Here is a 13,335-nt window from a genome sequence, read left to right on the forward strand (position 1 = left end):
CTTCCGGCAGCATCTCCAGCTGCCATCAGTGAGCGGCATCTCCAGCGGCCAGATGCGGGAGCGGCATCTCCAGCGGCCATCAGTGTGTGGCATCTCCAGCTGCCATCAGTGAGCGGCATCTCAAGCGGCCATCAGTGAGCGGCATCTCAAGCGGCATCTCCAGCTGCCATCAGTGAGCGGCATCTCAAGCGGCCATCAGTGAGCGGCATCTCCAGCTGCCATCAGTGAGCGGCATCTCCAGCGGCCAAATGCGGGAGCGGCATCTCCAGCGGCCATCAGTGAGCGGCATCTCCAGCGGCCATCAGTGAGCGGCATCTCCAGCGGCCATCAGTGAGCGGCATCTCAAGCAGCATCTCCAGCTGCCATCAGTGAGCGGCATCTCCAGCTGCCAAATGCGGGAGCGGCATCTCCAGCGGCCATCAGTGAGCGGCATCTCCAGCTGCCATCAGTGAGCGGCATCTCCAGCGGCCATCAGTGAGCGGCATCTCCAGCGGCCATCAGTGAGCGGCATCTCCAGCGGCCAAATGCGGGAGCGGCATCTCCAGCGGCCATCAGTGAGCGGCATCTCCAGCTGCCATCAGTGAGCGGCATCTCCAGCGGCCATCAGTGAGCGGCATCTCCAGCGGCCATCAGTGAGCGGCATCTCAAGCGGCCATCAGTGAGCGGCATCTCAAGCGGCATCTCCAGCTGCCATCAGTGAGCGGCATCTCCAGCTGCCAAATGCGGGAGCGGCATCTCCAGCGGCCATCAGTGAGCGGCATCTCCAGCTGCCATCAGTGAGCGGCATCTCCAGCGGCCATCAGTGAGCGGCATCTCCAGCGGCCATCAGTGAGCGGCATCTCCAGCGGCCAAATGCGGGAGCGGCATCTCCAGCGGCCATCAGTGAGCGGCATCTCCAGCTGCCATCAGTGAGCGGCATCTCAAGCGGCATCTCCAGCGGCCATCAATGAGCAGCACCTCCAGCCAGGGACTTTTGAATTAAGGGATATTTTGATTTAATAGCCTTTTTTTTTTTTTTTTATAAACCGCATTTTAAAAAAGTAACATTATGTAGCTAGAACATAAACGGTTATTCAGTTAATACAGAAATTAGTTTCTGATGTGCTGAATCAATGAGATTGATTCTTGAAGTGGTAATCTAGGCCTACGAATGATGTTTGTAACAGTTAACACATTTACAAGTGATGAATAGCTCTAGGATTTTGACATATCTTTCACATTACCTTTGACCTGCTGTGGGCTAATTGTTTTAGATGTTTTAAGTCGGTTAGGGCTGTTAATGAATTGGTCAATCAATCGGTATGGTCATGTTCTTGACCTCCAGTAATCCCTCGATTAACACGCATTCACTGCCACTTTACCATCTGACTTTGCACTATTTCCATTTTCATTTGTCATCTTGTGGCCACACATTTGAGAGCATAAAGCTTGATAACTGATTGGTATCCTGGCTAAGAAGAACCAGGCTGATTGTAATGTGAAGCAACCCATCACAGTATTGACATGCTGTTTAGATGGATCTAAAATATATGTTCACAAAAATAGATCAGTGTGAAAAGACATCCATTTTATTAAAAGGAATCTTATGAAGTCTCAAGGAGTATCATGCCCATTCATGGGGTCTTTGATGTTTTAGAATCTTTCTAATTCATTCTAGTTCAACACCTCTGAAACTAGACCTCCAGAAAATGCTTTAGAGCCCAGCGCATAAACATATGGTGTAACACTTTACAATATCGTTCAGTTTTATGTCATTTGTGGTTAGTGATGTCAATGTCAATAGTTAATGATGAACTACAATACATTCTTAAATGATTATCAAGTGATATGCTAACATTGTATGTATGTTTTGTGAATTCCGTTACAAGTAATTTACAAGCAATTAGTAATTGATTAGTTAATGATTTATTTGATGAATTAGTTATGAAACATGACTATAAACAACAGGATAAGAATAAAAAGAATAAAACACAAGGACAAACAGTAGATAAGTAAATGCTACATTTTAATGAGCAATTACATGATGGGGCCTTTGGGAACAGAAGAATGAACGGGACGCCATATGGGTACATATGAACAAAATATAAAACATGAATTGGCTCTATGCACAGCTGCACTACTTCCTGAACTTCAGCCAGCTCCTTTGTTTCCTGTCTGCCATTAGTTAGGCACACCTGAACTAATCAGTTTGTCCAATAATGGCAGACAGGAAACAAAGGAGCTGGCTGAAGTTCAGGAAATAGTGCAGCTGTGCATAGAGCCTATTGAGCAGGACTTACTGCTCCTCAAATCTCGCAAAGACTTTATACTTTTTTTTTTATCAACTAGTTCACTCATGAACTTTTCAAAGTCCTCTCTTTTTTTAAACGCAAAAGTAAAAAGTTCGGCAGGAGACCTTTCATCATATTCACCCTTGAAAGCCCGCAGTTTTTTTAGGCTTTCAATTTGCTTCTCTTTTTGCATGTTAAGGACACTTGGAACCTTAACTGCATCTTGAAATGTTGTGTTGCAGCACCAATCAGCTGCAGCCATGAGGTCTCTCCCAAAAATGTTGTTCTGTTGTAAAAGATCAAACATGGTCAAAGTATTTAGTGAATTATAAACTAATGCTTCAAAGTTGTATAGCATTTACATTACATCATTAATAAATGCTATTTGTAACAAATAACAAAGTCTATAAACATTTGTGTCACAGTTCCCCGTTGTCACCCATCTGTTAGTTGCATTCACGCTCCCCTTATCACTGATTATCATCACCACACTCTGCACCTCATCTTCAGCACTACTTAACCACAGCACAGACCTCTGTTCATTGTCCGGTCTACTTCGACCCACCCGACCCATTTGCTACCCACCTGTATTGTCACCTGTTCCCCGGATCCTGATTCGTCTCTGGTCTCCGTCTCGTCTCTGGTCTCCGTCTCGTCTCCGTCTCGTCTGCCTGGTTCCTCGTCCTGTCTCCCTGTTCCCAGTCTCTCTGGTTCGTTGTCATCGTCTTCATTCAGATAATACATTCAGTCAACTCTTCAGTGATCTTCAACCAGTTACCGTTTATATTAATCTATCATTCACCCTGCTTAATCCGTACTGTGCTCGTTCAATAAACCTATTTGTGAATTACCTGTTTGTGTCCTGACATTCCATGAGATGATGATGGCTTCTGTGCATTGGATTACATGCTGTTTAAGATTAATTACACTATCTATGATCCCAGTTTGTGACGACGAAGGACGACCCTTTTCAGGCAGATAAAACTGGCTGCTTGAGAATCAGCCAATCAGGAGCATCAATGTGCTAAGTTTCGGCGCGCGGAAGGAGACAGTTTCAGTTTCGAGAAAGTTTGGAAGAGAGCGCTGGCGTCGAAAGAGAGTGTTTAAGAGAGTGTTGCTGACTGTACTGATTCACAAGTTCCTCGAATTGTGTGCGTGCAACTTACCAAACCACACACACATTTAAAGTTTTTCAATAAAACACCTAAACGGAACATCTTGACTGCAGTCTAATCGATGCCCCCTGCTGGCCACAACCATTTAAAGACCAGTCAAATTATACAGTCCTTTCCAATCACCAAAACACAGTTGTTGTTTTTTTGTTTTTTTGTTTTTTGTTTTACAAATAAGTGTATATCCATCAACATAATTTATTTGAATGTATGGATTCAATACATGTGAAATAACATCTGCTAACAACTTTCAGTGTGAAGCTTAAAGTATCATAAAATCAGTCAATCATGAAATCAGTTCATGTTTGTTAAAATCTTCTAACTGATTGTTATAATATTGTTGGACCTCACGCTGCAGTAACACAGGGTTTGTGATGAGAATATATTATTGGTACAACACAGTTGTTAGATTCAAATTACCTCAGTGAAGCAGTCTATTTCATGATGATTATAAAACCATCAACAGGTAACCATCATCACCTGATCTCGTTTCACTTTAGCTTTATTTGCTGCAGCAAATGTGTTTGACAAACACACTGTCACAGCGGCCAAAAAAAAAATAGATATAATAAGAGTTAAGAGCCCAACTAATGGAAACACTAATCACTGTTATGGTGACTTCAAATGAAACACATTAGAGTTAAACACCTGTTAATTCTCAATAAAAACGTTTGTAGACGTCTGACAGAAATAAAGTCAGTCTGGTTAGTAATAAGTGAAGCTGGTAATGCTGTTTGTGGAGTTGTTTAATGAAGTTGGAGCCTGACATCAAATGTTTAGACGTCAACCTAATTTTCATTTTCAACTAAAATGTTCAAATCCAATAACATTTATAGCTGGGGTGACCTCATATTGTGGCCATAAAATGAGCACACAGCGAGTGCGCTGTGAGGTTACACTTTTAGCTCACTGTGAACTCACATTGTGGTCATATGGAGAGATCACTGTGAGATCAACGTGTTGACTGGGTTAGCTATGTGAACACACAAAAAAACCATGGACATGATTCTGATATGTAAAGGGTCGTAAAAAAAATAGTCACACTTAGCTTCCTCCCGGTCAAAAATGACCGACATAGGAAATGAATGGGAAATACGAAAAAATACGAAAACTCAGAGAAACTTTTGGTGGTACAAACTACAAATCAGCCACTGTGCAGAAAAAAAGTGCACAGCAATGAAGGGGTGACACTCTAAAACAGTGATTCCCAACCCCCGGTCCCCGGACCGGTGCCGGTCCGTGGACTCGTTAGTACCGGGCCTTGAAATATTCCCAGAATAATGTTTCTTTTTTTTTCTTTTTTTTCTTTTTTTTATAATAATAATAATTGTCTTTTTTAAATGCTTTTTAAGTGCTATGACATCATGTTATTTAATCCAAAAACTAAACATTAAATAGATTAAAATGTGTTTATTTGAGCGCCTTGCGATTGCTTAGCAACGCGTCATATCTGAACGGACTGCAAAAAAGCGCGCTGCACCTGAAGTGACAGGGAAGTGGAGAGATGAGCGGGCCGCGATATTTTTTTTTCAATGGCTAATTTCATTGCGGACAGTTCTGGTAAAAGAAAAGGCGATGACCAACTTGAAAATAGCGAGAGAGAGAGAGAAAGAAAAAAAGTCAAGCTTCATACGATACCTCGTACCTGTACATTGGATTTACGACAACAGGCGATTCCGTGGCGCCAAATCCGTTGTGTTATTTGTGGTGAAAAACTGTAAGCTGGTTTTCGTTCATATTTGTGAAGCAGACCTTTTTAAAATTTCGTTTTATTGTATCCTGGAATTTGTGTGCATTGTTTTGGATGCATATGTTTTTTATGGATGCTCAGGAAGAACAGCTTGTCTTGTGCACAGCTATGTAGTAATATCAATAAGCAGTTCATGCTCACATTAAAATAGTTTTGTTCTCATTGGTCTGATCTGGTATTTTTTGTTAAAGGTTACAGCTTAATCTCTAATTTTATACTTTTAAAAATGATTGGCTGAAATCACTAAGTTATGTGTTTGCTATTGTATTCTGAAACTGTCTGACTGTTGAAACTGGCTCTTATTTTCATACAATTAGCCTTTGTTGTCACCTGTTGGTGATTGAAAACAAAGTTGCTGTTGAAGTGATTGTCTTCAGTGGTTCTGGAGAGATTTGACAGGTGAAATGGACTGGTATTTTCATACAATTTGCCATTACTGCCACCTGCTAGTGAGTGAGTGCTGTGTGAGTTGCTTTTGAAGTAGGCTAGACCTAATTGTATGGCAGAAAAGGGAAAAAATTTGTGAACCGGTCTGAAAGTTTAAAAAGATTGGTATATTCATACAAGTAGCCTTTGTTGCCACCTAGTTCATTATATGCAAATAAATGATAGGCTATTACTGTTTTACACAGTGATATGTTCCAAACGATGCATCTTAAAATTGACAACTGGTCCCTGGAATTTTTTTTATGAATATGCTGGTCCCTGGCACAAAAAAGGTTGGGAACCCCTGCTCTAAAAGAGCCAGATCGTCTCCCACACTGTATTACAGAGAAGAGCTCGTACTTCAGAACGCTAGAGGCTGAAAGACCTGTAAAACGATAGTTATGAAAACTTAAGGGAGGCACTGACAACAAAATAAGTCAGGTAAACTTTATTTTAATATAAAGTTAAATAATAGTTTATGATGGAGTAAAACTGGTAATTGAAGGAATATAATTACAAATAACAGACAATGAAGAAAATGGGAGATAAACTATTAACAATAAACTTGTTAAGTAACAATGCAAAGAGTAACAACTTTAGAAACGGGAAAAGATGTCCCGCAAGGACTCTCTCGGCCGTCCACGCCTCCGTATGAGAGTTTTACAACAGAGTCAGGGTGAGTTAGAGGGTTCAGAGAACTCCAATGAAGAGAAGGAAAAGGGAAGTGAGGATACTGTTCAAGAGAAAGCCTTTAATTATTTTACACGGCCCCAGCCTAAGGATTTAGACCAATAAATGTAATTTTAGGAAAAAATAGGGTTGTCCGTGTTTCTAAATTTTATTTGGGTCCATGGGATGGTCTGGATGGGTGTGGGATTTCCCGGCCTGAAATTGTGTCCCAGTCCGGCCCTGTCTACAGCATTATCTCAAGACAAGGGTAGATTACCTAAAAAGGATAATTCAGCACTGAATCAAGGGTAAGTAATAAAACACCCAGAAGAAACACTCCGGATAAGGTGTTTTATTTACCTTACTTGTGAGCACCCATGACCCTACAGCATACATAACCCTAGTTACCTGTGGTTGGCCTGGCCGTGCGTCACTCAGAAAACAACCGGCCAATCAGAAGAGAGGCTCATGAAAAGTAATTAGACAGGCCAAAATCGACCTGTTCTTAGCAGAGATCGTGAGAAAGTAGCTGTAAATATATTGAGATAGTTTTTGGTACTTATACCGCAAATATATTCTTAAGGACATCAATACCTAAAATAATACTCCAGAAATGTGTACAATATGGGCTCTTTAATAGAGAGAAGAGTTTTGTTTTGCTAAACATCTTTGGTTGTGATGTTTGTGGAAGAGTTGTGTCTCCAGCTATTTTTAGAGGTTTACTTAAATTTAAATGTCCTTAAATGTTTTTGAATTTTTTTTACTTTTTCAATATGTTCGTATTCAGATATTTTACCATATGTTTGTCTTGTAAAAGAATATACTCTATAGAACTGTCTGTAGAATTATCTAAAGACAAATGTAGATTAAAAGGTTGATTTTAAATGTTAAATCTAAAAATATAGAATGAATTGTTCTTAATTTGTGTGTTTTCTCTCTATTTGTCAAGTGGAGTCTTCATCACACTGTTTTTGAATGTTTCTTGTTAAATAGACTACATAAAAATCACAAACAACAATAAAAAACATTTTTTGTCAGTTCAACTTAGGTCACGTACTTCATGTGGTAACATCTACAATAACTGGTTTAGTTGAAATTAAATAATTTATTTAAAATGACTGATTATTACTGAATTCAACCAACCTGAAAAACAAGGTTTTACTGAAGGATATCTGTCAATAGATATAACCTGATTTCTCCAGCAAGGTAAACTCTTACTTTATAAGTGTGATATAATCTTTTTTAGTTTTATATGATGAAAGTCTTTTTCCACCTTGGTGTAAATACACTAAAAAAATAATAATAACAATTCACTGTCCTTGGAGAAATGTAGGATCTTCTAAGCTTACCATTCAGATTTAAACTCAAAGTTAAAGAGTTATTTATTTACTTATTTAATTTATTTATACCATCATAGTGAAAATGGCAGAACAGTGACATCTACTGAGAATATGAATATGTGAATATCCTGTTGTTACACACTTGTGTTTAATAACAGGAAGTCCTCATCCCACAATCTCTATTTCCCATCATCCTCTTTGTTCCTGAACACGACAGCGATGTAAATCATCATTCCCTTCCAGTTTATGGTCATCAACACACAGGTCCAGTTTGGCCTGTTTTAGGGTGTTTGATCAGTTTAGGTGATCACAGATTCCTCTTGTAGGACATTGATGCTAACTTGATCACAGGGAAAACTCCACAATGCTCTGACTATATGAGGATGAATATGCAGTATGTGTTCAATCATACAGTAGTATAAGCATACAGAGAGTTTTAGAGTGAGAATGAAATCTAGATTTATCTGTGTCTGAACTAATAAAAACCACTTCCTGTGTTGGTACTATTTAAAAACACAGCACACATCTTAAAGACCACACCTCATCTGTGAACACATACTGTGAGACTGTAAGACTGTGAGTTTGAGCTAATAATGGAATCAGGAACCTCTTATGTAAGCAGAAATATTAATAACAGATCGAGACCTCCAACACAGAGTCGCAGCAACGATGAAGGAAAAGATCAAAAGCAAAGTAAGCAGAAAGTTTTGTTTGACGCAGAGACGGTGTCACTAATGTTTGAGCGGATGAGAAATGTTACGTAAAGTTTCAATCATAGTTTTCTGTGAAAAAAAACTGTCATTGTTTCTGATTTTATATGAAATGTTCCATATTTTACCGTATAGGAATTCCAGATGTTTGTCATTATAAAAGAACATAAAAACCGTTTATCTAAAAACAATGCTGGGTTACTAACAAAGGTTGATTTGAAACATATTTTCTAATAATATGAAGGTTATTCACTGATATGTGTGTGTTTTGTCTCTGTTTGTCAGGAGGAAGCAGGTGTTTGGTGTTGAAGACAGTGTGTCTCGGGCTCATTTGTGTTCTTCTGCTGGTCTTCATCACACTGTACATCAACATGACAGCAGAGAGAGACCTGTTAAAGAACACAGTTGAAGAGTTCAATCACACTATCAACAGCTTACAGGACAATATCACTGATCTAATGACTGAAAAAGACCAAATGAAGAATAACTTCAACTCTTTGAGTCAGAAGAAACTGGAACTGGAGAACAGAGTCAATGATCTCACTGCTGAGAAAAGCCAGTTACAGAGAAGTGTTGACTCTTTGAATCAGAAGAAACTGGAGTTCGAGACTGAACTAAGGAAGTTATCTACACAAGGTTTGTACAAATGGATTTATATGTTTATTTGCACTTTACAACACAAATATTGAGCAACGTTTTTCCTGTTTATTGAAAGGAAATGACACGTTTTTCATACCCAATGAGCGGAAGAGCTGGTCTGAGAGCAGGAAGTTCTGCAGAGATCGAGGAGCTGATCTGATCATTATCAACACTGAAGAGAAGCAGGTGAGTTTGTGTGAGTGTCTGTTAATCAATGAGAGGAATCACACTTACTCCTGTTTTTAATCACACACAGAGGCACATAACTTCATTAGTCAAGGATAGTGTGTGGATTGGTTTGTCAGACTCTGAGACTGAGGGGATCATGAAATGGGTGGATAATTCAACACTGAATCAAGGGTAAGTGATAAAACACTCACAGAGAAACACTTTGAATGCATTTGTTAAATCCTTTTAATTCTCATTCAATTCTGTTTTGGTTATGTAAACGTTAAAATGTTTTCTTGATGGTAGTGGTACATTTTTTGGTTATGATGTTCCTGAAACATTCTTTCAACTTAATTTTTATTAACAACTTAGTTAAGAAAAATGTACAGTTTCCTGAATGTTAATAGAACGTCATTTAAAGGTTAGTATGATGTTCCTGAAACATTCTTTCAAACATCTGAACACCTGCTATAAACAAGTAGAATAACTGAAGGAAAGGACTAAACAACTTATTGACTTTATTTCTGTCAGACGTCTACAGAAGTTCTTATTGAGAGGTTTAGATGTTGATATTTGGTTGAAAATGTTTCATTTGAAGTCGCCGTTATGGTGATCAGTGTTTGCTTAAGTTGGGCTCTTGACCTTGACATTCCTTATTTTCTTTCAGCAATTGCAGGTATTTGTTGAATAAACACTCTATTAACGTTACTGGAAGAATGTTTGTTCATAACTTTGAGAGAACTTTGCCAGTATGTTAGCCAAAGTTATGAGATCGTTCCCTGTTAGCTGGCGTGGTGCTGTGAATTTTGTTGATTTGTTAAGCTCCTCATTTGTTGTTTTGTGAATGGATAAAAACTTTCATTGAACATCTGGGGTCCTGAATAACTAAAAATCTGACACACTTTATTCAGGTTTTGGGACAGAGGTGAGCCGAATAACTATCTAGGTACAAATGAGGACTGTATTGAACTGGATCCTGGAAGAGACCCTGTGAACAACTGGAATGATGTGGCATGCATGTTTGGGAAGAAATTTATTTGTGAGAAATAAGTTTCATCCAGTCTTGTTGTGCCTTTGCTTTTATTATTGTAGTGAATCATTCTTATTGTGAATGTATAATTTCTGATTGAGGTTGCTGTCTTTTTTTTTTTAACTGCCATCTGATCGTCATATGAATTTGTAAAATTTTCATTATTTTCTCATTGCTATAATAAACTCACAACATCCTGTTTCTCACGATGTGCATGAGGGTGATCTGGGACACCAAACCTCACATTGAGTGTCTGTGAAACTGTTTTTGAGTTGTATTGAATTCACTTTGAATAAAATTATCAATAAGAATTATTATTATTATAGTAAACTGTATTTTTGTTTTTATTTCATATTGCATTCTTGTGCATCTGTATATTGCACTATGGCTATATTTGCTCCCGTCCAGCAGGGGCAGCAGAGAGCAGGTTTATCAGACTGAAGTAATCAGAGAGGATCAGAAACATCAGATTCAGTCACTTCAGGGATGAGAAATGTTACAGAAAATTTCAATCATGTTCCATATTTTAGCGAATAGGTATGGAAGCTTGTTTCCACCACAGAATAAAACATTTTAAAAGATAATTGCGACTTTTTATCTCACAATTGCGAGTTTACATCTCACAATTCTGACTTTATTTCTCAGAATTGCGAGATATAAAGTCAGAATTGCGTGAAATAAAGTCGCAATTGCGTGTTATAAAGTCAGAATTCTGACATTTTTTCTCGCAATTGCGACTTTATGTCACGCAATTAGCCTTTCGCCGAGCCCCGCCCCCCTTAGTTACTGTTGCTACGTCCGACAAACAAATGGTCAAACACGACCAGCGCGACAGATTGCCATGACGGGAAGAGGTATACCCGTGCATGTCAGTGACCTTTTTTGGAGCCTTTACCTCCGCGATATCCTCCAGATCGAGGCAAAAGGGGTTATAGTATGCAGTGGAGGGATATATTCAAAATATAAAAATACGCAATGAAGGAGACACGACTACTATCGAGGCTAATGCTTACCGGTCTCAAGCGAAATCTGAGAAACCCCATGACAATCGCAAAAAAATCTCTAATACCCACACTGTTAACCCTTGCTGTAAAAAAAGGCCAAATTCAGTGTTGCCAGTATTTTACTGTAAAAAAACCTGGTAAGGTCTAACAGTGCACGCAATCGACATAAACACACTTGCAGACGGCATCTTGGAAGTTTGTGATCAACATCTGTAGGCATCGTAGACCTCTTCTTCTGTCTTGATTTTCTCCGATTTGTTGCAGACAATCGCAGTTATCTGAGTTGTTAGCTATATTTTGCTCATTTTTATTAGCAAATTTGAAACATATTTTCTAATAATATGAATGTGCTGATTGTTGATGCCTGTGTGTCATCGGAGCTTGACTCTGGGGTCGGCTTTAAAATGTTGCTATTTTTAATAAACCCTTTAATTTAATTTAATTCAATTTAAATACAGAATTACATTTCTCCTCTGTTTCATGGTTATAACATGCAACATGTGCTATAGTGTAGTTTAGTAGGACATTGCTGCTATGCCATCTACTGGAAATCAAACACTTTCAAAATTAATTTTGAAAATGTAACTACTGTATGCTAGAGAAGTGCTCAATGAATAGAGTTGTGTGCATGAATAGGGATGTAATTATTCTTGCCGTTTGTGTCTTTAAGCTAATCCTGCAAATCCTGGGCCACCTGTTGCAGACATCTCCATCTCAGTACCGCCCAGCGATTCAGCATCAAGCACATCTCTTCCCTTCAGCACCGCCCAGCGATTCAGCATCAGTTTACAAAAAGGCTGCACCATTAGACCTTGCTGACTGGCCATCTGTTTTAATTGAGAAGGTAAGAACAGAGTTTGTTCTCAGAGGACAATATCATATAAAAAACTATTTCACAATTCCGAAACAAAAAAACGGGAGAAGATGTCAGCATGATTATTTTAATAGAGTCTTAGTCAATGGAGAAAAAATTAAAAGAAGCTGGCTAATGTACTCAAAAAAGAAGGACAGTTTGTACTGCTTCTGCTGCAAAATGTTTTCTCAGAAAGATTTCAAATTGATTAGAGAAGGACTAAAGGACTGGAAAATGCAAGCCACTTGCTCAAGGCCCATGAAAATAGCCATGAGCACAATACAAACATGGCAACATGGAAGGAATTAGAGGTTCGTCTTGCATATGGGATGACCAGCAAGAGATGGCACTCGCTGAGGCAGAGAGAAACAGGTGGCTAGTGCTTAGCAGACTGGTGGCAATAATCAGAGTTGTATAGTCCAGGGGTCAGAAAGTAAAAGTCCTGCCATATGTTTATTCCACCCATAAACTCAGTCAGCTGATTTCACTAATTAGTTCTCTCTCCTGTATGAATTAGCAAATCCAGGTGATTGGAACAAAATACTGAGGAGGACTTTTACTTTCTGAACCTGGACTTTACACCTCTGCATAGCAATGCCACATGTCAGCAAAGAGCAAAGAAATAAGAGATGACGCCAACTCCTGCAAGGACTCTAGATGACGCCAACTCTGAATCAACACTCACAACGGCCAAATTTCCCGTACTGTAATCATTATGATTTTTAGGAATTTCACCATTCAATGTGAATGTATCTGATAATAGTCTTAAATAAGGAAATCTACTCAGTGATTGTCATCCAAAATCCCTTTTGTGGCACAGCAAATAGTTGAGAATCATCCCTATAGACTGACACTTAAGATTTAGTCCGACACTTCACTTACATTACGACTGTGATGCTTGATAACTTACTTTTAAGCGCAGCTTTGAGTCAAGATTTTTTTTACTCTCAAGTCAGTTCTTATCAGTATTCTTGTGAGTAATTCTCAGAGGCTTGATAAATACAGGTCCTGATGTTCAGAATACAGAAACATTTTTAAATTATTTCTTGCAAATGATGTAACGTCATGATATCAATTTGCGAAAAATATCAGATGTTGATGATTTTACGGACGTTTTAATAATTTTTTGCACAATGCTTCCGAAATGTTTTGTAATTAATGGCTTTGTTTGAAATGTTCAATGCTGACTTAATCCTACATGAATGAAATTGTACCTCTTGATTCAGATAAAGTTTGCATATTAAAACCCATGTTCTTTATGTGTGTGGCGTATGGATAATCGTTCTCCCTCTCTCTAGTACACT

The 13,335-nt window shown here is 38.7% G+C and overlaps 1 protein-coding gene across 1 annotated transcript; it reads left to right on the plus strand.

The window, feature by feature from the left end:
- The first annotated feature begins 8,178 nt into the window (after nt 1-8,178).
- On the plus strand, nt 8,179-10,594 carry LOC311283780 (uncharacterized protein). The gene is made up of 5 exons (XM_084398485.1): nt 8,179-8,320; nt 8,623-8,973; nt 9,053-9,162; nt 9,233-9,336; nt 10,056-10,594. Exons 1-5 carry the CDS (start codon nt 8,221-8,223, stop codon nt 10,192-10,194), a joined length of 804 nt encoding a protein of 267 aa, XP_084254611.1. The 5' UTR covers nt 8,179-8,220; the 3' UTR covers nt 10,195-10,594.
- Nucleotides 10,595-13,335: the final 2,741 nt, after the last annotated feature.

The sequence above is a fragment of the Rutilus rutilus genome (assembly GCF_951802725.1).
Source record: "Rutilus rutilus genome assembly, chromosome: 2".
NCBI classification, from domain to species: Eukaryota; Metazoa; Chordata; class Actinopteri; order Cypriniformes; family Leuciscidae; genus Rutilus; species Rutilus rutilus.

Coding starts and splice junctions, on each gene's coding strand:
- LOC311283780 (XM_084398485.1), top strand. CDS start 8,221: ATGGAATCAGGAACCTCTTATGTAAGCAGAAATATTAATAACAGATCG. Junction 8,321..8,622: donor AGGAAAAGATCAAAAGCAAA/GTAAGCAGAAAG, acceptor TCTGTTTGTCAG/GAGGAAGCAGGTGTTTGGTG. Junction 9,163..9,232: donor TCAACACTGAAGAGAAGCAG/GTGAGTTTGTGT, acceptor AATCACACACAG/AGGCACATAACTTCATTAGT.